The sequence below is a fragment of the Diabrotica virgifera genome, chromosome 8 (assembly GCF_917563875.1).
Source record: "Diabrotica virgifera virgifera chromosome 8, PGI_DIABVI_V3a".
NCBI classification, from domain to species: domain Eukaryota; kingdom Metazoa; phylum Arthropoda; class Insecta; order Coleoptera; family Chrysomelidae; genus Diabrotica; species Diabrotica virgifera.
In genome coordinates, this window is record NC_065450.1 from 37,589,023 (window position 1) to 37,615,084 (window position 26,062).

General features: G+C 33.1%; 1 protein-coding gene across 1 annotated transcript in view; it reads left to right on the plus strand.

Annotated features, from left to right (window-relative positions):
* Positions 1-15,872, plus strand: part of LOC114334950 (DNA-directed RNA polymerase II subunit Rpb4) — a 34,938-nt gene extending 19,066 nt beyond the window's left edge. The window contains exon 3 of the mRNA XM_028285088.2: positions 15,508-15,872. Coding sequence (XP_028140889.1) covers positions 15,508-15,685 — 178 coding nt within the window. The 3' untranslated portion in view covers positions 15,686-15,872. The remainder of the gene's footprint in view (positions 1-15,507) is intronic.
* The last annotated feature ends 10,190 nt before the right edge of the window (positions 15,873-26,062 follow it).

Genomic DNA, 26,062 nt, shown 5'->3' on the forward strand with positions numbered 1-26,062 from the left:
GGTTGGTCATTCAAAATTACATCTGTATTTTTTAATTTATCAATTTCCATAGATTGTACATAAACCTTTCTCATAAAATAATATTTAATAGTGTCGTTATCTTCTTTCAGTCAATGACTTTTATACATTAATCCGTCTCGTTATTGTGTCATATGCTGCCGTTAAGTATATAAATACAGCGCAGTCCTTTGCCCCTCATAATCATCTTTCATATAATATGTAGTTGGGACCAGTACTTAATCCTCGCAACGGTTTGGTGAATATGAAGGATAGTTAATTAAAAAAACCATGAATAACTCTGTCTTCTATTAAAATGCACCCTTTTCGAATAAGTCTTTCTAGGCGCCTTGTATAAAGTCAATACTAAGCTGATGATGTTGATTAACCAAACTTAATTTAACTAAAACAATATAACAAGAATGAAAAGACATTATCTGTAATCTTTCTGTTAAGTATAAAACGTGCTTTCAAAAAGTATTCCATCACTGAAAAATCGGGAGTTTGTTTTATACTTTAACCTTTCTTTGGGATACTTCTTCTATAGGAACTCCTCGAAGTTGGCTTATGAAGTTTTCATAACTTCCGAATACTCTCCTAATCTTGTTTGAAGTTTGTTACAAAATAAAAAATGAAATGTCTTGGTTGTTGCTTACACTTTAGGCTCTTACGAAACAATACCGGAGAATTAAATGATTTGTAATAAAAATGCTACGCATTAAGTAAAAAATAAAACTGCTTCTGTAGATTTATATATTAATATTTAACTTAATTTGGATTACTCTTTCTTTTTGGATTAGAAATTGTTTTTTTTGTCTTTTAATATTGTGTATCTGGGATCATTGATCACAAACACAGGGGCGCTACAGGAAGAAATAAACCGTAGATATGATCTAGTAATCTAGTAAGTGTAAATGTTTAAATAATGAAAGTCAAAGTTTTCATCCTAATAAAAATATTTAAAAATATTTTTAAAAGATATTTAATTGAAAACTTATTGGACCATTTTCCTTCGTAACACCTCCATGGCTTCTAAAAATTGCAAGCCAGATGGATGCTGAAACGAAGAAGGCGAGAGGGACTTCTAAAACTTGCAATTCACGACTCCGTCTGTTCAGCGTGGTAAATTCCAACGGAAAATGGACCTACGTTACTCAAAAGAGTAATACTAATATAAAATAAAAATGTATACCATTTTTATTCAGTTGCAATGGGAAGCCAAAACTGTCTTAATTTTTACTTAGTTCAGAGAGCGAAACCAGCACTCTTATCGACGATTTCAGCACTTTTTAGTGGTTCTTCAGAGAATGCATAGGTTGCTATCTCTATCCCAAGTAGAAATTTTCGACTCTATTAGTCCACGCATTGCAACTGACGAGATGGTAGTAGGTGCGTAGCGGCATCTGCTAAATAAAAGTCAAAGTTTTCATCCTAATAAATCCTAATAAAAATATTTATAAATTAGGATAAAAAATTATTAAATTTTATTAAAAATATTAATAAATATTGGGATGAAAACTTTGACTTTTATTTAGCAGATACCGCTACGCACCTACTACCATCTCGTCAGTTGCAATTGCGTGGACTAATAGAGTCGAAAATTTCTACTTGAGACAGAGATAGCAACCTATGCATTCTCTGAAGAACCACTAAAAAGTGGTGAAATCGTCGATAAGAGTGCTGGTTGCGCTCTCTGAACTTAGTAAAAATTAAGACAGTTTTGGCTTCGCATTACAACTGAATAAAAATGGTATACATTTTTATTTTGTATTAGTATTACTCCTTTGAGTAACATAGGTCCATTTTCCGTTGGAATTTACCACGCTGAACAAACGGGGTCGTGAATTGCAAGTTTTAGAATTATCTCTTGTCTTCTTCGCTTCAGCATCTATCTGGCTTGCAATTTCTAGAAGCCATGGGGGTGTTACCAGGAAAATGGTCCAAAATGTTTTCAATTAAATATCTTTTAAAAATATTTTTAAATATTTTTATTGGGATGAAAACTTTGACTTTTATTTAGCAGATGCCGCTACGCACCTACTACCATCTCGTCAGTTGCACCGCGTGGACTAATAGAGTCGAAAATTTCTACTTGGGACAGACATAGCATTCTCTGAAGAACCACCAAAAAGTGGTGAAATCATCGATAAGAGTGCTGGTTTCGCTCTCTGAACTAAGTAAAAATTAAGACAGTTTTGGCTTCGCATTGCAACTGAATAAAAAGGGTATACATTTTTATTTTAAATAATGGTCTCCCTTTGTTTTTTACTTTTTGAAATTTTTGTCTATGAGCTATGAACGGTTTTGTCTTCTACAGCAGCGGTTCTCAACCTTTTTGAGTGATGTACCACCTACAGTTATTTTTATTATTTTTGGTACCACCTATATTTTTAAATTGTATTATCAATACTTAGTAAGTACTACTATTTTAATTTTTTCTGTGTTTTGTGTACCACCGCCAATAATGATATGTGCCACCAGTGGTACATGTACCACAGATTGAGAAACTGTGTTCTACAGTATTGTGAAAATATCTACATTTTCGTTATAAGTAAAATGCCAATTGCCCAGAAGAAGGTCAAATCTGTTTTTTCATTGAAGTATACGTCATTAGTAGACCAATGAGAACATAGTTTGGACATTTGAACAAGTCCAATCCAAGTATCTTTCCACTTTCTTATTCGAGCTTTAGATATAAGTGCTTTCTCAGTTCTGAGAAGCATACTCGTTGACTATCGCAGTAAGAAGACTTTTCATCTACAAAAAAAAATAAAAAAATTTCTTGAACGCTATCCTCGTATCTCGTCTGACTAAGAATCGGAAGTTCTTTATACTTGTAATGTCCTCAATGATTTCATCAATGTGAGAGGAATGACTTGAACTTGGACCTAACTCCTCGTCTTGCTTGATGCTTTCATTTACCAACCACTGGTAGTCGGAACAAGACATTAAAGTTAGAACAAGACATTGGACAAACTAAGTTTGGATTTAGAAATGCTCAAGGAAACAGAGAAGCGTTATTTGCAGTAAATGTGCTAATACAGAGATGTTTAGATGTAAACCAGGACATCTATGTCTGCTTCCTAGATTATAGCAAGGCATTCGATATGATGGAACATAATCCGTTAATAAAACTACTGAGAACAAAGAACACCGATACACTGGATATAAGAATAATAAATAATCTGTATTATAAACAAGAAGCTGTCATAAAAATAAATAATTTAAACACCAATAAAATAAAAATCAAAAGAGGCGTTAGACAGGGCTGTATCTTGTCGCCATCACTGTTTAATGCATACTCGGAAGAAATGATCTAAAAAGCATTAGAAGATAAAGTAGCAGGCATAAAAATAAATGGCCGACCCATCCATATCTGAAATTAGATACGCTGACGACACAATACTAATAGCAGAAACTATTACAGATCTACAAAGAATTTTAGATAAGGTTGTCGCAACGAGTGAAGAATTTGGTCTGTCACTAAACATAAAGAAAACAAAAATCATGATTATATCAAAGAAAAATATTAGAAGCACCAATCTACACGTAAATAATAAGACAATAGAACGAGTTCAGAATTATAACTATTTAGGGACAAACAGTGAAACAAACGATTATACCAAAGAAATCAGAATTAGAATAGAAAAGGCTCTAAGTGCATTCACTAATATGAAACAAAAAATATTATGTAGTAGAGACCTCGGCCTAAATCTTAGAAAGCGAGTAAATACTAAAATGTTATGTATTTTCTTTTGTATGGTGTGGAGACATAGACTCTTAATAAACAATGTCTCAATAGATTGGGAGCATTTGAAATGTGGACATATCGAAGAATGCTGAGAATCTCCAGGACAGACAGAATAACCAATAAGGAAATACTAACAAGAATACAGAACAGCAGAGAGATACTGGATTGCAACAAAATAAGAAAACTTCAAGGGTCCTATACAGTGGTGTTACAAAGTCCTGCATCACCTACGCGCCTTATAGTTTTTGAGGTTTAACACAAGTTTTTTGTATATTTTCGCTAATTCATTTTAAGTTTGTGCTTGTAATTAGCATTATCGGTATACTTACTAATGTTTTTTTAATTACTAGCTCAAATTTCTACAGAAAAGATTAAAATAATCTGATTGAAGGGATTTCCTATAATCCGAGAAAATTATGAGGTGATTATTAAGTCGTTAAAGTACTATTAGATTGAATCTTAATGTTGTTCTGAAGCTATTTTCTTGTGGCATTTTTATAATCAACTATTATTTTCAACGGAAAATAAGCCACAATTTTACAAAAAAAAAGTGATTTTATTAACGTTTCGACGTTTAAGTCGGGTGTCGTTGTCAAAATACAAAATAATACTAAATAAACAAAAATGTTGTTGCTTAGTAAAAAATTCTTTTAATAATTTATTTAATCTGAATTATTTATATCGGCAATTCAATTAATGTATTATACATTTTAAAGTAGAAGACTTTAAAATGATATTGCCAATATTGATGAGTTGCGTTCCTGGGACGACTTTACTAAAAGATACATTATACAAAAGATTACATGAAATAAACCCAACTTAAGAATATCACCGTTAATAAAATAATTTTTTTGGTAAAATTGTGGCTTATTTCCCATTGAAAATAGTTGATTGAATCTTAATGACAAATTTGCCACATATTTTGACTATATAAACACTGTAGTTACCCAAAAACACATTTATTCGCTCTTTGAATTTTTGATAAAAAGGTCAAAATGTCATCCCAGACCAAACGAACTAAATTATCGAACGAAAAGCATTTTGAAATTATTTTTCACCATAAAAACGACAAATCTATGTTATAAGGTGATGGTCACGTAAATAAGAAGAAGGTAGTCAGATATTTTCGGGGTTAAACAAATATATAAATGAAATGAGTGTCGATAACGATTCTTTCCCGTTAGAGGTCGTGCTAACCATACTCCGGTGTAAATATTTCCGTAAAGCCTATTTGATAACGGGTAAACCTAGAAACACGTGTCAGGGGATGGCAAGAGACTCGACTTGAATCAAAAACGAAACCGTTTATTTTTATTTTAAATATAAATAACAGGTAAAAGGGGGAGAAGTGTACTTTTGAAGTGTGTAAAATTAATAATTCTTAGCTGAGCGCTTTCGGCTTATAAAGCCATCTTCGGAGCTGTGCTACAATAAAAGATCTCTAATGAATAATTGATCTTAGAATTCAAAGTTTAACTTACGTCAAAAGGTCAAAATACCACTATGAAGAGAGATGGGTTCCATTTATGATATGAAATACTTCTGTTTCTTATGTAGTTTTTTATTTTATTGGTTGGAAAAAACCTTGTCTGTCTGTTTAAAAAATTGTTCAATTTGCTGCTGATTAATTTTGTATCCAGAAAAGTTAAACATCAAGAACGAGCACAAAGGACTTTCACACTTATAATGTAATTTTCGTGTGAAAGTCCTTTGTGCTCGTTCTTGATGTTTAACTTTTCTGGATACAAAATTAATCAGCAGCAAATTGAACAATTTTTTAAACAGACAGACAAGGTTTTTTCCAACCAATAAAATAAAAAACTACATAAGAAACAGAAGTATTTCATATCATAAATGGAACCCATCTCTCTTCATAGTGGTATTTTGACCTTTTTGACGTAAGTTAAACTTTGAATTCTAAGATCAATTATTCATTAGAGATCTTTTATTGTAGCATAGCTCCGAAGATGGCTTTATAAGCCGAAAGCGCTCAGCTAAGTATTATTAATTTTACACACTTCAAAAGTACACTTCTCCCCCTTTTACCTGTTGTCATAAGTGTGTACAAAACTTTTTCAGTCTTTACATTTATTAAATATAAATGTCTTTCTTTGTACGACGTAGTTTTTTCTTCTTCCTTGCAAGCGTACAATAGCCAGAAGAAGGTATCACTATGTACAAGGTTATTCATTATATTTTGGCCCCCCTGTAAACTGCTTTATTTACAGAATTAGAAAAAAGTGTAAAATACAAAAGTTATTCCATTTTTAAATTATGATTTTTTGACATATATAATACCAGTGACATCATCAATCTGGGTGTGATGACGTAATCGACTATTTTTTTAATGAGAATAGGAGTCGTATGCTAGCTCATTTGAAAGGTTATTCAATTCTTTATTCAGTAATATAAACATTAAGATCATTATTTAGGGTCAAAGGGTGTCACAACAATTTTTTTTAATTATTAATTACTTGACACAACAAGAAGAATGTATGTAATTTATTTAATTCAAAATATGTTCTAGTGCTGTTAGAAGACAGAAAACTAATAAAAGTTTATTGTACAAATAAACATTGCTTTTTGCTTAAATTCATTGTTCAAACTGCCAAGAGGCAGATGGGTGGCAGCTTAAACATTAAATTTAGGTGAAAAGTAATGTTTATTTGTTCAATAAACATTTATTTCTGTTTTCTGACAGCAGTAGAATGTTTTTTAAATGAAATGAATTACATACATTCTTCTTTTTGTGTCAATTAATTTAATTTAAAAAATAAATTTGGACACCCTGTATTAATAATCATGTTAATGTTTTAATTACTGAATAGGGAATTGAATAACCTTTGAAATGAGTTAGCACACGACCCCCATTCTCATTAAAAAAATAGTCGATTACGTCATCACGCCCAGATGGATGACGTCACTAGTACGATGTATAAATCGAATAACTTTTGTATTTTACATTTTTTTTCTAATTCTGTAAATAAATTAGTTACAGGGGCGTCAAAATATAGTGAATAACCCTGTACATCATTTTCAGATGAATATCCGAACTTTTATTAATCTGACAAAATTTCGTTTTATTATTTTTTCAAGTTGAAGTTGTTTTTTATTTTTGGTATTCGCCCATTTTAGAAGCACAATTTGTTGCAGTTAATGTACTTCATAATCGACTATGTGTGAATCGAGAGATTGATTCTAGTTGAATTAAACGTTGATTCTTAAATAGTGGTTTGGTCTTGCATTCCCTTGATGCATATTTGCTTCGTGATTCAGAGTACGATTTGGAAAAAAAAAATAATGTAACATGTTGTGTACGGAACATTTATCATCATCATCGGGCGTTTTGAGTCCACTGCTGAACATAGGCCTCCCGTAGATAATTCCATTGCATCGGATCTTGAGCACCCTGAAACTAGTTGTGTTTAATGCGCTTGATGTCGTCTGATCACCTTGTGGGAGGACGTCCTTGATTACCATAAGCATCCTGTCTAGGGATCCATTCTAAAAATGTTTTTGTCCATCTTCCATCTTTGAATCTGGCAACATGTCCCGCCCGGTTCCATTTCAACGTTGTAATTATTTGAACTAAGCCCGCGACACCAGTTTTTTCCCTAATTATTTTATTTGGAACTCTGTCTCTGAGGGATATATTCAACATTGGCCTCTCCGTTGCTTTCTGTGCCAATAGTATTTTATTGATTACTTTTTCAGTAAGGGTCAATGTTTCTGCTCCATAAGTTAGAATTGGGAGTACACATTCATCAAAGACCTTCCTTTTCAAGCACATGGGAATATCTGATATAAAGACTGATACAGACAGTTTTGATATATTCTGATAAATTCTGATATAAGACATATCTGATATAAGACAGTTTTCATGCCAGTCCTATTTTCCTATTTAACTCTGTTGTTTGATTATCACTTTCTAATTTAATCTCGTGTCCCAAATATTTATAGCTATAAGTACACTTGTTCAATTATTTGGCTGCCATTACTTGAGATGTTTTTGAACAGTACAAGGTTGGTCATGTATTGTGTTTCGGAAAAGTTAATTTTAATTCCAACTCGTGTACAAGTGCTCTGAAGGTGTTGAAGCAGTTGCCAGGCATGACCTGCAAGGTCTAAAATAAGGACTACGTCGTCTGCAAATCTCAAGTTCAGAAACTCCCAATTTATGTTGACTCCCATATTTTCCCATAGCACTCTGTAATAAAGCAGGGAATAGTTTAGGAGAGATGGTGTCTCCTTGCCTAATACCTTTCTCCAATGTAGTTGTTTCGCCCTAATACATTCTCACTGCAGCCCTTGCGCTAATATAAATATATTCCGAAGTAGACTGTTGTACCTATCTGATCAATACTGCACTCTGTAAGAGCTCAACATAGAGGTATAATGGACTGAGTCAAACGGTTTCTAAAAGTCTACAAATGTTAGTATCAATGGCTTGTTGTATTCTGTAAGATTCTTTATTAAGGGCATAAGGGCTATCCCTACTTTTTCTCTCTTTACACGGCAAATTACGTGTAGTAAAATTCTCAGTGGTATGGATATGTAAACATTACTTGACAAATATCAACATTAACTTTATAGAGATGTTTTTGGAATGTTCTTGGATAACTGTTACTTGTATAATTACATCATTAATTCAGTTAATTAATATGATAATTTTTTCACTAACTATGTATTCAGTGATTGTAACAATCTATACTGTACAACAAAAACTAATACTCAATCAAATACACTATCAGTATTGTTTAATCAACAACTCAAAATATTTCCGATGCCATGTCAAATATTTAAAATTGTCACTGATTGGTCACTGTCTGACTGACAATATGCCGACAATATTCTGTTCGACTTAGTGCATTGTATGACAACGATAGCAAATGTTTGATTTGGAAAATATCACCACGGACATGGTGTCCATTTTTTTCGAATCCTGAAAAAACTAATAAATATTTTTAGAAAATTTAAACGCAGAATGAAAGAATAAATTATTATTGTACGAATTTTATACATAAGAAATGTTTTTAGAATAAGAAAACTTTTAATGAATTTAAATATAAATAAAGTTTACAAATTGTACATGTTATGTATTTGAATGTTGAATGAAGAATTTCCTCGGATTGTCTTCTCGGGGTGTTCGGGGTTGGCAGATGTGGGTAACCAGGTACAAGCCGGTACGGCCGCGCGGGGTGAAGAAATGGTTTACCGTTGCATCTTAAATATTTGTACTACGGGGGTGATCGAACAGTTAAACATACCGGCCCCCTTGACAGCTGGTAGGCTTCAACAAGCAACTCATGATTGGGAAGATCCTCTGGAAGTACACAGATCTTCATGGCGGGTCGTTTGTATACGGCGGAGCCAGTTCTAATGGTAACAGCTCTGGCTATACCATCAACACCAGGATGAATGAGTTCAATTATGCCAATTTTCCATTTCATTGGCGGGATGCCATCTTCTTTAACCAAGACGAGGAGTCCAGGTTTCAAAATTGTGGGGTAGGTCTATTTCCATTTAGACCGTTGCTGGAGTTCGGAAATATATTCCTTTGACCATCGCTTCCAGAAACTTTGGATGATTCTTTGAAGACGTTGAAACTTGCTGAGCGAATTTTCTTTGAATGTAGAATAGTCATGGTCAGGTAAGGCAGTAATGCGTTCTTCAATTAGGAAATGTGCAGGTGTCAAAGACTGTGGATCATTGGAAATCTGGGATAAAGGTCGGGAATTTAAACACGCTTCGACTTGATGAAGAACAGTTACGAAGTCTTCGTAAGAAAGTGGGATTTGACCGAGTACCCTCTTTAAATGAAATTTAGTGGATTTGACTCCCGCTTCCCAGATACCACCAAAATGAGGAGCATGAGGAGGTATAAAATGCCATTTGACGTTTTCAGAATTTAAAATAGATTTGACTTCATTTTCACTCGTGCGTAGAAATTTATAAATCTCATTTTTAGCGCCAACAAAGTTGGTGCCATGTTCGGAATATATATTTGCGCTTAAACCTCTTCTAGCGAAAAATCTACGAAGAGTAGCAATAAGAGCGTCTGTAGTAAGACTGCTTACAAGTTCCAAATGCATCGCTCTCGTTGAGAGACACACAAAAACACACACGTAAGCTTTAATTGTTTTGTAATTTCTAGTTTGTCGATCCTTTAATAAAAAGGGTCCGCAAAAATCTGTACCTGTATTATAGAAAGGCCGTTGAGGCGTTACTCGTTGCTCTGGTAAATCTCCCATCAAATATGGAGTGGGAGAAGCACTAAAGCGAAAACAAGGTAAGCATTGCCTCACAACTTGTTTGATTAAGTTTCTGCCAGAAGTAGGCCAAAACCGTTCTCGTATTGAGGCTAGTAATAGTTGTGGTCCTGCATGAAGAAGGCGCAAATGTTCTTGGTTTACAATTAATTTAGAAAGTACATGTTTATCGGGTATTATTGCAGGATGTTTCTTTTGAAAATCAAATTTGGAATGTTTAAGTCTGCCACCAACTCTAATTATGCCCTTGTCATCTAAAAATGGGGCTAATCGTAAAATCTTACTTTTAGAGTTAATAGGTTTAGATTTTGATAAGTCAAGATATTCATTCGGAAATTCTTGCCTTTGAACAATTCTATTAAGAGTATTTAGAGCATGATTAAGTTCTTGAGCATCAAGTGCTCCGGATTTTATATTTGCCTTAGGTACACGGCAATTATCAAAGAATCGATAACAATAAGCAGTGACTCGTTGAAGCTTGTTAAGACTAGAGAATCTGTTGATAAGATCTAGTCCTTCAGTAACTGTAGACTGAAAGGAAATTAATTTTTCTTTGCGCCTCTCAGGTATATCAGAATTACCTATAGTGTTTGAAACACCAGTGGACCATTGTTCTTCAGGATACAGCAACTACTTAGGGCCATTCCACCATAGAGAATGATCAATTAAAGACGTAGGGCTAAGACCCCGAGAGAGCAAGTCTGCTGGATTTTCATGAGTATTGACGTATCTCCAAGAATCCGACTTTGTTAATGATTGTATTTGTGTCACTCTATTAGCGACAAAAATTTTACATTGAGTAGAAGGAGATTTGATCCATGATAAGACTATAGTTGTCACACCAGTAGAAGATTTGAGTAATAGAAAGATCTAAAGAGATTATGACCTTTTGAGTCAACTCTGCCAGCAACAAGGCTGCGCACAATTCGAGCCTAGGAATCGTAATTGTTTTGAGGGGAGCCACTCTTGTTTTAGAGCAAAGTAAGTGGCAATGATAAGTACCCTCTGAATCTAAGGATCGAATGTATATACAAGCACCGTATGCCATTTCACTGGCGTCAGAGAAGCCATGGATTTCTAATAGAAGTGGATTGCTAGGTAGAACATGCCTAGGTATTTTTAATGTATTTAAATCTTGAAGTTGATTATGGAATTTAATCCAGCTAGTATAAAGGTCTTGTGGGATTGATTCATCCCAATCAAGTTTGTGTTGCCACAATTTTTGAATAATGCATTTTGCTATGATTATTGCAGGTTGAACTAATCCTAATGGGTCGAATATTTGAGAGACACAAGATAGTATTTTTCGTTTTGTTGGACATGAATTGTAAGGAGACTTTATTGAAAATTGTAGTGTGTCAGATTGAGAGTTCCAGAGAAGACCTAAAGTTTTGTTATTGCAATCCTCACCGAAATTTAATATGATATTATCTCCTTCAGATTGTTCACAAAGTACTTCTGGTGCATTGCACATGAATTTACGGAGTGGAAAGCCACCAGAAATGAAAATTTCAGAAAGCTTTTGTTTAAGATATATTGCCTCATCAACTGATGAACACCCTGTGCAAAGATCATCAACGTAAAAGTCCTTTGCGATTATTCTTCTAATGTCTGGATGTGTATCTTTACATTGTATTGACAGTTCCTTTAAGCATCTCGTAGACAGAAAGGCTGCAGGTGCTGTGCCGTATGTAAGTGTATTTAATTGATACGTATGTATTTCTGAATCAGGATTAGGCCTCCAAAGAATAAGTTGTAGCGAGCGTTGTGATGAATCTACCGACACTTGCCGGTACATTTTAGTTATGTCTCCGATCAGCATAATATTATGTTTTCTTGCCCGTAAAACTATAGAAAATAGATCATCTTGAATAGTTGGACCGGCTACTAAAATGTCATTAAGTGATAAGCCACTAGTTGTTGTAGCTGATCCATTGAAAACGACTCTCAACTTAGTAGTAGTACTTGACTCCTTTACCACGCCGTGGTGGGGTAAATAATAGCAAGGTTTATCTGATAATTCAGAGTCATTTATCTTGGTCATGTGACCAAGGGCTTCGTATTCGCTTAAGAAATCTGTATAGTTAGACTTTAGTTCAGGATTTCTTTGTAATCGTTTCTCTAAATTGAATAAGAATTTGGTTGCTACTTCTTTTGAATCGCCAAGAGAGCAAACCTGTTTCTGAAACGGTAGTTGGACGCTAAATTGACCCAACGAGTTTCTAATTGTAGTAGTTTTGAAGAGTTCTTCACAGAGAATGTCATCTGAAGATGAGGATTTAGGAACATTGATTTGTTCAATTTCCCAGAATTTAGCTATTTGTGAATGAATAGCCTGATCAGAAGTGCTTAGATTGCATGAGATAGAAATGTTAGAAGGTTGTATGAACTGGGGTGAATGTATAGTGCCCGAGACGATCCAACCAAAAAATTGAGTTTTTTGCAATGTAGGCAAATGCTTGCCAAGTTTTACCTGACCTACCATGAGCAGATCCCAGAAGTTATCAGCACCAATCAAAATGTCGATTGGACCGGGTTCCTTGAATGTTGGGTCTGCTAGTATCAGATTATGAGGAATTTTTAGGCTTGACGTATTAATAAAGTTTGAGGGTATTCTGCTTGTGATTTTAGGAATAACTAAACATTTGAAACTTGTTTTAAACGGAACTTGACGTGCTTGAACCGACACAACAGTTTGTTTTAGAATATTTGTTGTTTTTTGCCCAACCCCTGTAATAGAACATTGTATTGGAGTTGCATTTACGTTTAACTTGTTACACATTTCCTCAGAGATAAAACTTGACTCACTGCCGCTATCAAGAAGTATACGACAAGAAAATACATTTCCATGATTATCAAAAATGTCTACCAGGGCAGTTGACAATAAAACAATGCTTGGGGAATTATTACCTGCAATTAAACAATTTGAGCTAATTTCACTAGAATCAGAAGTTTCAGTGGAATGGTTAGCATTAAAATTGGAGTTATGATTATTTTGCGAGGTATTTCTTCTAGATGTACCAGGATTATTCGAGTTGAAATTTTGATTGTTATCTTGATTATTGACACCAAAGTGTAACAGGGTGTTGTGTTTACTGTCACATTTTTGACAATGCCGACACTGGTTAGTTGAATGATTATTTCGCAAACAATTGACACAAAGTTTCAATTTTTTGACCTCAGCTAGTCTAGACTTTGGACTTAACTCGATAAATGATTTACAGTTATAAATTGTATGCTCTTTGTTGAAAAAATAACAAGTTGGAGAATTACTTGAAAAAAGGCTTTTTACATTTTGTTTGACTTTATTACCTTGAATATTTAAAGTTTCCAAAATTCTGCATTTTTCAGAGAGAAAATTGCAAAATATTTCTCTAGTTACCTTGTCATGTTTCGCATATTCACTCTCCCATTCACGACGAGTTGTTGAGTCCAGCTTTATGGAGAATAAATGAATTATCAATGCGTCCCAGGAATCTACAAGTTCTTCTAGGACTTTTAAGGCTCTTAAATGCCGATTCATGTCATCTAGAATGTTTCTTAATTCTACATGGCATTCTTTTGTAGCAGGTTTTGTCTCGAATAAGGTTTTTATATGGTTCTTTTTTAATAGAGGTTTGTTTTCATAGCGTTGACTAGTAGATTCCATGCGACACTGTAATTATTTGCTGATATTTCAAGCGATTTCAATAAATCCGCTGCTTGACCTTTTAACGATAAGCGCAAGTAATGGAATTTATTGATATCAGGTATGGATTTGTCATTATGAATTAATGCTTGAAAGGTATCTTTATAGAACAAGAATTGATCGAAACTTCCATCGAAATACGGTAAACTTATGGAAGGCAGCTTAACGTGGTGTGTTGGTGCATTAGAACTATTAGGATTGCTAGAGATTGATGCATTTGCTACCTGTTGATCAGTAGACTTATTTAAGATTGCTTGACCCTCAGAAACGACACTAAAATAGCTATCTTCAAATTCTAGACGCTCGTTTTGATTTGCTACATCATTGCTAGTCTCTAAACATTCTATTTGAATCTGAATGTCATCGAAAGCTTGAAAAAGAGGTTCAATTTTTGATAGTCTAATTTCAAGCTGAGCAAAATCAGGATTATTTTTTGATTTTTATTTATCTAGATAGGTTTTGAATTTTGTTATTTGAGATTTACAATTTCCACGCATAATGTGGAGCCTTTTGAGCTCAGAAGCAAGCTCATCGTTTTTTTTTGGGATGGAACATTTTGTTCCTGCGACATTTTGAATAATAATAGTGTTAATAAAAGTGTTATGTACTGTTAAATGTAAACCTACCTTAATATGTGTAAATGTAAATAACAAAAATGTATAATGTGATGTAAAATGACAAGAATAAGCCACTAAGTAGACAACGTAAGGTTTAAAATGGTTTAAATGCTTGTTATAATCGATAGAATTAAAAAAAAGGCTAAATATACGAAATGACGCAATATAGTGTAAGTATGAGTTTAAAATAATGTGAAAAATGTATGTAAATTCAGAAAGAAATAATGTTATATTTTATAAAAGTAATGCAACGTTTGAGAAAGAATAAAGTGAATAAATCAAGTCGAAACGAGGATAAAATCGTAAAGGAATTGGTAGAATAGAATATAGAACGCTTACACTGACCTTTTGATTCTCGTTCCGGATGATCTGCTTCTCGTCTGCTTATCGTCGAAAAATGCGGCCTGGATTGTCACAGCGATTTTTCGGAATTTTGCACAATAACTAACTAATAATTATAATTGCACTGATTAATGATGGCTTGAAGGACCAATTTAATTATGTACGAATTTTATACATAAGAAATGTTTTTAGAATAAGAAAACTTTTAATGAATTTAAATATAAATAAAGTTTACAAATTGTACATGTTATGTATTTGAATGTTGAATGAAGAATTTCCTCGGATTGTCTTCTCGGGGTGTTCGGGGTTGGCAGATGTGGGTAACCAGGTACGGCCGCGCAGGGTGAAGAAATGGTTTACCGTTGCATTTTAATATTTGTATGCATCTTAAATATTTGTACTACGGGGGTGATCGAACAGTTAAACAATTATCGACGGCCGAGAGTCCCTTATAATAAATAAAAAGTTTCTTTTGAATGAGATATTTAAAATAAAAATCACACTGCATGTTCTCTTAGTTTTTCACCCCTGTAACTTATTAAAATAAACATTGCAGAAGTTTTCAGGCACTTTCGGCCCTCGGTAAGAACGTAATCTTTCATTCTGCGTTTAAATTTTTTAAAAATACTTATTAGTTTTCTCAGGACTCGAAAAAAATCAATCCCATTTAAATACCATTGGAACCGAAACTACGTACCCATCCCCTTGAGGATTTTATTACCAGTAGGGGGTCATTCGTTCGTCGGAAACTTTAATATTATATTCGTTACGGCGTCCAACGTGTTAAAATCACGTAATTTTACAGAAGGAGTGTTATACTAATTAAATATTATATATTTTCAGTTTACTAATGCAGACCAAAAAGCTTCATAAATTTGAGTTGGCTGCTATCGCAAACTTGTGTCCAGAAACCACAGAGGAGGCGAAATCTCTAATCCCTTCCCTGGAAGGGCGATTTGAAGACGAGGAACTTCAGGCAATCCTGGATGATATTCAAACTAAAAGAAGTATCCAGTACTAGAGAAAAAAGTCAATAGTCATATTTAATTTCAGATTTTTTCTTTTTATATTTTGGAACAATTTAATTATTTATATTATTTGAAAATGCAACAACTTTTTCACGATGTAATGTTAGTGTTTACGGTGGTGTAAAAAAATTATTTTCAATGTTTTTTAATTTTGATTAAATATATCATGAAACAAAAAAATTTATAATTTCATATAACCTCTAAGATACTTTTACATTTCCGAAATTGAAAATGGTTATGGTACATTCCATGTCAAATCACTCAGGCAAAAAATTTTGGATCTCCGATTTGTCTGAAAATTGGTATATAGCTTCTGCGGGACGTAAAAATAAGATATTTAAGGTCAAAAAATCTTCTTCTTCTTTTTTTCTCAAAATGTGGTTTTATGCGATGTTACAGTGATTTGGTGTTTATTTAAACAAATTTGCCTGTCGTAAAGTATCAATGAAAAACATAATATTTTAATAAAAAGGACTCAAAAATGTCATTATATGGCATTATAACAAGTTATTTTGAACGAAAACAAGTTTTTGATCAAATTTTATAGTGTAAAAAACGTTAAAATACCATTTTTTACATTTTCCTCCATTCCCAAAATACATCATCATCGATTTGGCTGAAAATTTGCCCACAGATATCCAAAAGATAGAACTTTAAGTGGTTAGAAGGATTTGAATTATATTACAATACCAAAAAAGTTAGATGCAGTAATATCAGACTCAAAAGTATATATTAGTCCAGTCGGGATAGCATTTGACCTTGAATACCGAGCTGCCCAAAATTTTATTTTTCTGATCTTTAAGGGAGTCAATAGTAGCCTAAATTTAAAATCACGAATGAATTTCTCCGTTACGTTAGCCGCCATCTTGATTTTAAAGGAGAACCTGTTTGGCTTGTTTTAAAGGCTCAATATCTCCGCCATTTTTAACTTTTCGACAAAAATGGTAGGAACTGAAATTGTTCCAAATAAATCGTATTTACAATTATTACAATTTCTTTTTAACAATTTTTGTCGTGAGGTCGATATTTTCGAACCCTTATACATTTTTGTTTTACATTTCCCTTTGTTGGAAAATATAATATACAATAGCACTAAAGGCCTAGAGGTTCATGGCTAAAAAAAGAATGTGTGTGTACTTTGTACGCACGTAAGAAGTTATACTTCTAAATATGATTTCAATGAAATAAATATACTTTCGGACAGTTTATTTGTATTTTATTTAAAGATTAAATTAATTTTTACTTACTACTTTTCAAAAATTTTTATTAAAACAATACCAAAAATTAAAAAAGATTAGAAAACACCAGGATTTGAACCTCTTGACCTCTTGACCTCCAACACTCTACCACTGAGCTATACCCTTTTGTTTATACGGGCTACAAGATTTCTCAGACATAGTTACAAACATACGAAGTGATTTATAAAATACTTTAAATATTACTTATTATCTTATTCCCGAGGTAGATAAGTCCAAATACACAAAAATTATAATAATAGTTATTTATGATATAAATGTTAAAAGCACAATTTTAAGGCACGTATGTGAAAGATTCGCTTCGCTCATTCTGCAATTCACATGAGTGCCTTAAAAATGTACTTTTTAACACCTATATCATGCAATATTTTTTCTACAAACGTCTTATATATCAACAATTATAATACTATGGTATAGTTAGACCCAAACCCAGACATCCAAAGTGAAAGTTATCCTCCAACACCAAATTGTTCTATTTAGTCCACATAATGTTCAGAAAAAAGTCACACCATTTAGAGCGTCGGGTTTGGGGGGTAGAGTGGGGAGAAATCTGCAAATTCGTAGTTTTTTAAGTTTGTCGTTAATATTTCTAAAACTAAGCGGTTTAGCATGAACAACCCTCTACACAAAATTGTTCTACATTAAATTTGAAATAAAAAAGGCCCGATACATAACCCTTCTAAAATGAGCGGTTAAAAAGTTACGGAGGTAGTATAGTATAATTGGTCCAAAAAAAGGCCTAACCCAGACATCCAAAGTAAAAGTTTTCCTTCAACACCACATTGTTCTATATGGTCCACATATTGTTCAGTAAAGAGTTACACCATTTTGAGCGTCCGGTTTGGGGGGAGATGGGGGAGAAGTCGGTAAATTAGTAGTTTTTTTTACGTTTTTCGTCAATATTTCTAAAACTATGCTTTAGCGTAAGGAATGTTCTATAGAAAAATGTTCTACATAAAATTTAAAATAAAAAAGGTTCTATACATAATTGTTATAAAATCAACGGTTCCAGAGTTACGGAGGGTGAAAAGTGGAGGTTTTCGATACTTTTTATATTTACCGATTTCTCCCCCCTCTCCCCCCCAAACCCGACGCTCAAAATGGTGTGACTTTTTTCTGAACATTATGTGGACCATGTAGAACAATTTGGTGTTGGAGGATAACTTTCCCTTTGGATGTCTGGGTTTTTGGTATAGTTATATCATAAATATTGCCCAAAAAATATAAAAAGTATGGAAAACCTCGACTTTTCACCCTCCGTAACTCTGGAACCGTTGATTTTATAACAATTATGTATAGAACAATTTTTGTTTTTAATTTCATGTAGAACATTTTTGTATATAACATTGTTTACGCTAAAGCATAGTTTTAGAAATATTGACGAAAAACTACTAATTTACCGGCTTCTCTCCCATCTCCCTCCCAAACCAGACGCTCAAAATGGTGTAACTTTTTACTGAACAATATGTGGACCATATAGAACATTTTGGTGTTGGAGGAAAACTTTTACTTTTCATGTTTGGGTTAGGTCTTTTTTTGGACCAGTTATACTATACTACCTCCGTAACTTTGGAACCATTCATTTTAGAAAGATTATGCATAGGCCCTTTTTTATTTCAAATTTAATGTAGAACAATTTTGTATAGAAGGTTGTTCATGCTAAACCGCATAGTTTTAGAAATATTGGCGAAAAACTTAAAAAACTACGAATTTACCGATTTCTCCCCCCTCTCCCCCCCAAACCCGACGCTCAAAATGGTGTGACTTTTTTCTGGCCATTGTGTGGACCATATAGAACAATTTGGTGTTGAAGGATAACTTTCACTTTGGATGTCTGGGTTATGCCATCTTTTGGATCAACTATACTATACTATAATTATTGATTCATTCTCAATTACAGGAATTACATTCCATTTTTATATTTTTCTTGACATTACATCAAAACTGCCTATACCGTCAATACGTAAACCATAACAACTATAGAATAACATCTACTTTTATTTTTGTATATTCTAACAAATAATTTTAATAGTTTTTTTCTACAAACGTGTTAAAAATGCAATAATACAGTTTAAATTAAATTTAAAAAAACCTTTTAAACCACCTTTTTCAAATTGCGCTAGTTGTATTATTAATATTAATGTTAATAAATGAAATATAAATATTTTGACGTTTCACAATTTGACAATTCAGTTTTAACTGCAGTGCCTTAAAATTTTTAAAGCACTGGTGCTTTAAAGTAGCATTTTTAACGCTCCTATGGAGTGCTATAAATTGCATTTTTAACACGTTTATAGAAAAATATATTTAAAAACACTAATATATCCTTTCCACACCCTTTCTGGACTGATACATACATAAATTAAAACATTTAGTAACGAACTCCATACTGTCTGTGTGCGCATGCGCGCAGATTAATAAAATTTCACCCTCAATCGCGCCTAAAGAAGTATAACTTCAAAAAGTTTGTTCTTTCTTTGTTGTCACTGTTCTTTATGTACCTACTAAGATCTTCTGTGGCTTGATATGTGATTTTTCTCCACTCCTTCCTGTTATTTATCATTCTTTTCTGACCTCGTCCCATTCTCTCCATGTATTTTTCGACATCTTGCTTCCATCTATTTTTTCCTTTTGAGGCTATGGTATAGTTTAGTACCCTTTTTCGAGTCTTCGTGTTCGGCGTCCTTTCTAAGTGACCTTGACATCTGTGTCTGTATCACTCCTATTACATTAGGTTGGTTGTATAATTCCTTTAACTCATCCATTGATCTTCTTATCCATCAACTGTCCTTTATTATTCCTCCATATTTATACTTCCTCAGGGTTTTGCTTTCCCAGATCTCTAGTAAATGTTTATTTTTTTGTCATTGTCTACGTCACTGCAGTATGTTAGTATTGGTTGTATAATTGTGTTGTATAACTGTACTTTTGCCTTTCTTGATAAAAACTTATTCCATTAAGCGCATGTACACTTCTATTGCCTGCCTATCTATTACTTTAATGTTCGGTTTACGTGATATTATAGCTCCTAGGTACGTAAATCTTTCCACCTTTTCGAAATCGTGTAATTTTCGTTCTACTCCTTTAAACTTTTTTCCATTTCTGAAGTGACCACCTATCCAGTTCGTGCATTTTGTTTTAGTTTCATTTATGTATAGTCCCATTTTCTTCGTTGCTCTATTCTCTGTACTATCTCCTGATGTTGTTTTTCTTCTTGCCAGCAACACCATATTATCTTAATGCAAAAACTTGCTGTCTTTTTTAATACAAATCTTAGTACCCATATTTGAGTACTAAGGATGCAGAATTCTGTTGGAATTTTATCTAGATAAGCGGACAGGTGATGAATGCATATTGTAGATTCTCCCATTGTCCGCTATTTATCGGGCTGTATACTTTATGCATTTGTAAAAAGCTCAGGCAATAGATAGTCACCAAAGATTCTGGATTCCGACCTAAAGAGAATTTTCTCGTTCTCTAGATAGATGTCGCTAACGCGTCCGTACGCATATATTTTATTATTTTACCTAGTGGGACAGCTAGAATTAGTTCGCTTCGGGATACACCCGCGGCTCTTAAGACACTGAAAAGTAGAAACCTAGATCAGCCGATGGTGGTGTCCCCCGAATCGAATTAAATCTAAAGCTGTCTTTCCTTAAATAAAATTAATTAAAATTAGATAAAATAATAGTTATTTATGTACCAAGTCAGTAAAGTGACTCTTTATCGAACGAGTCTGATATTATGAGTACTGACGTGGTGCATACAAAATTTTATCGCCAATCAGAAAAAACATTAACACTTACTTAATAATTACATCCTTCTAATGAAAAAAGAGTGGGTGTACTTTGTATGCACGTAAGAAGTACTTAAAATAACAGCCTTTCGAAGTTGCTTTTTCCTTGTTTAATCGTAGAAAATCTAACTAAATAGTCATATTTTGTGTAATCTTTTTAATGTACAATGAACATACATACAATCTCCGGGTAGAAGGGTAGCCACTTCAGGACACTTTCACCTTTGGACCCTTGCGATACAGCATCGCGCGTGACTGCCTCTCGATACAACAGCCCGCGTGACTCCGACTTGTCGGGGTGACGTCATTGGGGTAACATGTCGGGTGACGTCATTGGGCAACAGCCGGATTAATTATTTTTAATCATTTTTTACGTCCTTATAATAGTCTAAGTATGTCAATAACCATTAATATTAAACAATATCTATTTGTATAACAAGGGAGGAAAGTGCTACTTTTCCTCCCGAGAATGAACTTTACTGCCCGACGCGTAGCGGAGGGCAGTAATCAATCAAGGGAGGGAAAAGCACTTTATTCCCATGTTATACATATGGTTTTTCCACCTTCCTCAAATTAGTAACAAGTCATTTTTCATTTTTACTTAAGTTATTTATGTAACTAACCAACAAAATTTATTAAAACTAAAACTAACAAGTAGGTAGAATATAACTCAACTGTTAAATACCTATAAGTCAAATTATTAATGTAAACATTGTTAAATCAAAATAACAATTTACTGTTTTTTACCATTCTGCAAAATACTGGGTGTTTTATAAATAAACGTTAAAATGTATAGATACTTACGTAATAGAAAATAGATATTGTACAGGGCGTCAATAAGTTATATTTCATGAATGACGTCATTTTTACTTTTCCTCCCTAGGGACGAAAAATATTTTCCTCCCTAGAGAGGAAAAGTACAACTTTGCTCCCTACAATCAGGTCCGGAAAAGTATACTTTCGGTAGAGGTAGGTAGAAAATAAGTTTTCCTCACGGGGGATTCGAACCAAGTACTGACACGTCCCAAACTAGATACACATACCGCTAGCCCACGCAACCACTTGCTAGACACGGCCGATATTGGCTATAAAAAGAACAAATAGGCAAGTAAAAAAATGTAAAGAAAATAATTGACATCAAATGAAGAGACATTATACATAAATCATGGTACATTCAAGGATATGAAAAAGAACTTTACGTACAATATAATATTATATAATAGTAATTTTATTTTTGTTGGGTTATATTAAAAATTAATGAATAATTTGAAATATTGTTAAAGTTAATTCCTGAAGTGGAAGGTGCTTTTATTGAAAACGTTTTATCAACATTAACGTTTATATCGGTATGAACACTTCCAACTTCCCCTAAAATTGTTTTCGCAATTTTAGTTTTATTATGTACATATTATTCAACATAATTTTCTGCGATCGTGTCGCTGCTCCACCCTCCATGTTTTTTTAAATATTCTTTGCTGCCACCTGCATTCGCAAAGAGAGTAGCAGAAGTCCTGCGCAGGCAATGTCCTGTATATAGATGTGGTGTTGGCAATTGCAAATATGTAGCAATTTTGCTAGGAATACTTCCAAACGTATGTATTCCAACAGGCTGTACTGTGCACTTACCATTTCTATAAGTTATAAAAAATCGATTATGAGGAGTATGTTTAGGATGCAGAGATAAATATTTATTAAATAATTCTATGGATTTCACTTTTCCTTCAAACTCCGAAGTAACCACAAACATTCTAGGCTTATTAGTTTTTGTTTTAGGAATATGAACAACCAGAATATTATCCTTGTTTTCTACATCCGATATTTTTAAATTTAGAAGTTCTTCACTTCTTAAAGCACCAGCAATGCCCAATATAACACAAACCTAAAATAAATACAATTTTAGTAAAAGGGTTTTAACAAATTTTTACCTATAAATTACCTTCATCATTAAATAATCGTTATCAGGTGCATTTAATAAGAAATTTAGCACTTCTACTTGCGGCAGGGTTTTTGATTTTTTGGGAATGTAATTCCTTCCTTTTTCTTTCAAAAAAGCTGTAAGTTTTTTATAATTGCTTATATCTGTGTCTTTATTTGTGGTCAAAGTCCAAAGTTGCCTTTAACATTGAATAATAGGACCACATAGTCGATGGAGAATACTCTTTAGACAATTCAGAGAAATATGCTAGTAAAACACTTTCACTATAATTTGTAATACTATTTTTTTCACGCCATGCTTCAAATATGTCATATTGCCTATTGTATTTTTCGATGGATTTTGCTGGGAGAAGCTCTGAAACTGCGTCGTAACGATTTCTTGCGTATTTCAGGTGGCGTACATGTAATTTCTTCCATTTCCAAAGCAGCACCACTGTACTATAATTTGATATTCGTTTTAACACTTTTATTACAATAAATACCTACAATTTTCAATTTAAAATTTTTAAATATGACAGTGATGACAGATGACTTCTGCATGCCGCTTTCAATTTTTAATCGATGGATAGTTATCAATATTGAATAATTACTAAATCGGTAAAATTTTGATTAATTTTATATGAATATAATTGCAAAATACTACAGAATTTCACTTTTTGGCATAAATTTATTTAACAATAACGTAAATTGTGTACAATATTTTCAATAATTAAAGTAAATAAATTTTACGTTCACTCAAATAAATAATCGATTACTGCCATCGACCACTTACATTCAATCTCGGTTAATTTGATTAATCGCAGCAGGTAAAGTAAAATTCTTCTTTCAGTACAATAAAGTGTTACTTTACTGCCGCAAATGGCGTCAAATGAGTACAATAATGAATGACTTTAGTGACGGTTGGCGATAAAATTAAGTACTTACTTATTTAATCAATAGACCCATTGATACCTTTCGGTGTTGGGTCATTCATTCAATCTTAATAAGGTGTCGCGAGTTGCGTCTAGCTGTTAATACACTTTCTCCATTCTATCCTATTCGTTGCTCTCTGTGTTGCTTCTTGAAAAGTTTTCCCCCTACTTTTGTAGTATCTGGGGGATGTCACTATTCCATTCTCCTTCAGTCCTCTTCTGTTCTTCCTTATTGGTTTTGCTTCCCACACTCTTCACCTGTCTTGTATTGTCCATCCGTGTTAGATGTCCGAACCATGCCAATTTTTTCTCCTTAATTGTGTCGAGTATCGGTTTGATTTTGAGTCTTTCTCCTATTTCCTTATTTCTTACTCTATCTGTTTTTCTTACTCCGATAGTTCTTCTATAAGGTATTTCATCTCTGGTGTCTTTTGTTTAAGATCCAGTTTTCTGCTCCGTATGTCACCGTAGGTCTTATATTGTTTTGTATATTTTCATGTTTTGGTCTTTGTTGATATTTCTTTATTATTAAAGAATCCTCTATTTAGTGCTTGGAATAGTTTTCCTGTATTTTCCATTCTGTTGTTAAGATCGTCCTCGATGTCTCCTTTGTTGTTGATTACTGTTCCCAAGTATTTGTATGAATTTGTCTGTATTATTTTTTGTTGATCTACCATTACTTCTATTTGATCTTCCGTCCCTTGTTTCCTTGTTATTTTCATTATCTGAGTCTTCTCTTTGTTTACATTTAAGTCGTATTTGCTTGCTTCTATGTTCCATCTCTCTAAGTTATATTTCAGTTTTTCTTCCGTTTCCGCAATTAGTACTATGTCGTCTACAGATATGCACATCTCAGCGTTTATCATTTGCATTATATTCCAACCGATGCAGTATTTTTTAAAGGTTGTCTTACATTCTTTCACTATCTCATTTATTACATTTATGAACAGCACTGGGCTGAGACTTTCCCCTTGTCTAGCTCCTTGAGTTGTTTCAAATGGTTCTGACTGCATATTTAGCATTCTTATTGAATTTGTTGTTTTCATTTATATACTTTTTGTTGCTTCTATCAGTTCTTCACTTACTTGTTTGTTCTTTAGGCTTTCCCATATATTTTTTCTTTTGATTGAGTCGAAAGCTCTTTCCATATCTATAAAGCTCAGATATATTTCTCTGTTTTTCTTATAAAATTAATTAAATTACATAAAATTGAATAAAATATAAATAACACTGAATAAAAGTATATAAAATCAAAGAAAAGTAAATAAAATCGCACAAAATTAAATAGAATTAAATAGAACTTATAGAAAATTACATTAAATTAGATAAAATCAAATAAAATTTAAAACAAAATAATGAGAAACCAATTGAATCGAAAGTATTCATTTCGGTTGGCACTACGCAAATGCCACCATCTTCTTTTTTATCTTAGATTCTTGGTAAATATCTAAATCGATATTTTCCGTTTTTCCTTACCGGAGAGGTTTTAGGGGGAAGCCCGGGGGTAGAGTGGTAAACTTTTTTACATCATTTTTTGAGGCCCCAAAATTTATATTCTCAACAAAATTTAGCTTGTTGTCGTGTTTTTAGAGGTCTAAACTCTGGCGACTGGACTATTTGTTGGAAAATACGTACCATTAAACTTATATGACCCGGACTCCGTCTACTACAAAATGCAGTGTGTGACGAAATGTTTAGGGATTACCTGCATATTGTAATATTAAATATTCAATTTGGATAACGTGTAATCCTATCTATGGCGGAAAATTGGTTAACTACTATGTAATTCCCTTGTACACAGTTTAACGTATTTAAATCTGTAATAAATAGAGAGAAGGACGGTTTATTCTACACAAAACGTGCTAATAAATATTTTTGTTCAAAATTAGCTCAGCTACATTTCTTATTTATACAGGGTGTCCAGAAACTCTACCGACAAACGAAGACAGGAGATTCCTCAGATAATTTTAAGACAATTTAACCAAATTTACCTAGTCCGAAAATGCTTCCTAAGGGAGCTAGAGCTCTTTGAAGATGGCGTCTTGTAATTAGTTTTTCTTAAATACCTCCAGAACGCATCTAGTTAGAAAAACGAAAGTTGGTACACATATTTATTTTCTAGAGATAAATCGATTCCATTCATTGCGAATTTCTAGTACCAATCATAGGCCCCCGTTTTGGGTGGGGCAACGGCTGTTTTATCGCATAACTTTTTTGTCTTTAACTGTTAAGCATTTTTGATACTGGATTATTAAATTGTGAGGTATTTTCGTACTAAAAGGTACTCTTGCTTTAAGTCGGTAGGACACACCGTTTTCTAGAAAAATCGATTTGAAAATTTTTCGTTTCCTGAATTTGAAGAAAATTTTTTAAAAATTTGCAAAAAGAAAACGGTGTATTTTACCAACTTAAAGCAAGACTAACTTTTAGTGCTAGAATAACTCATAATTTAATAATCAAATGTCAACATTT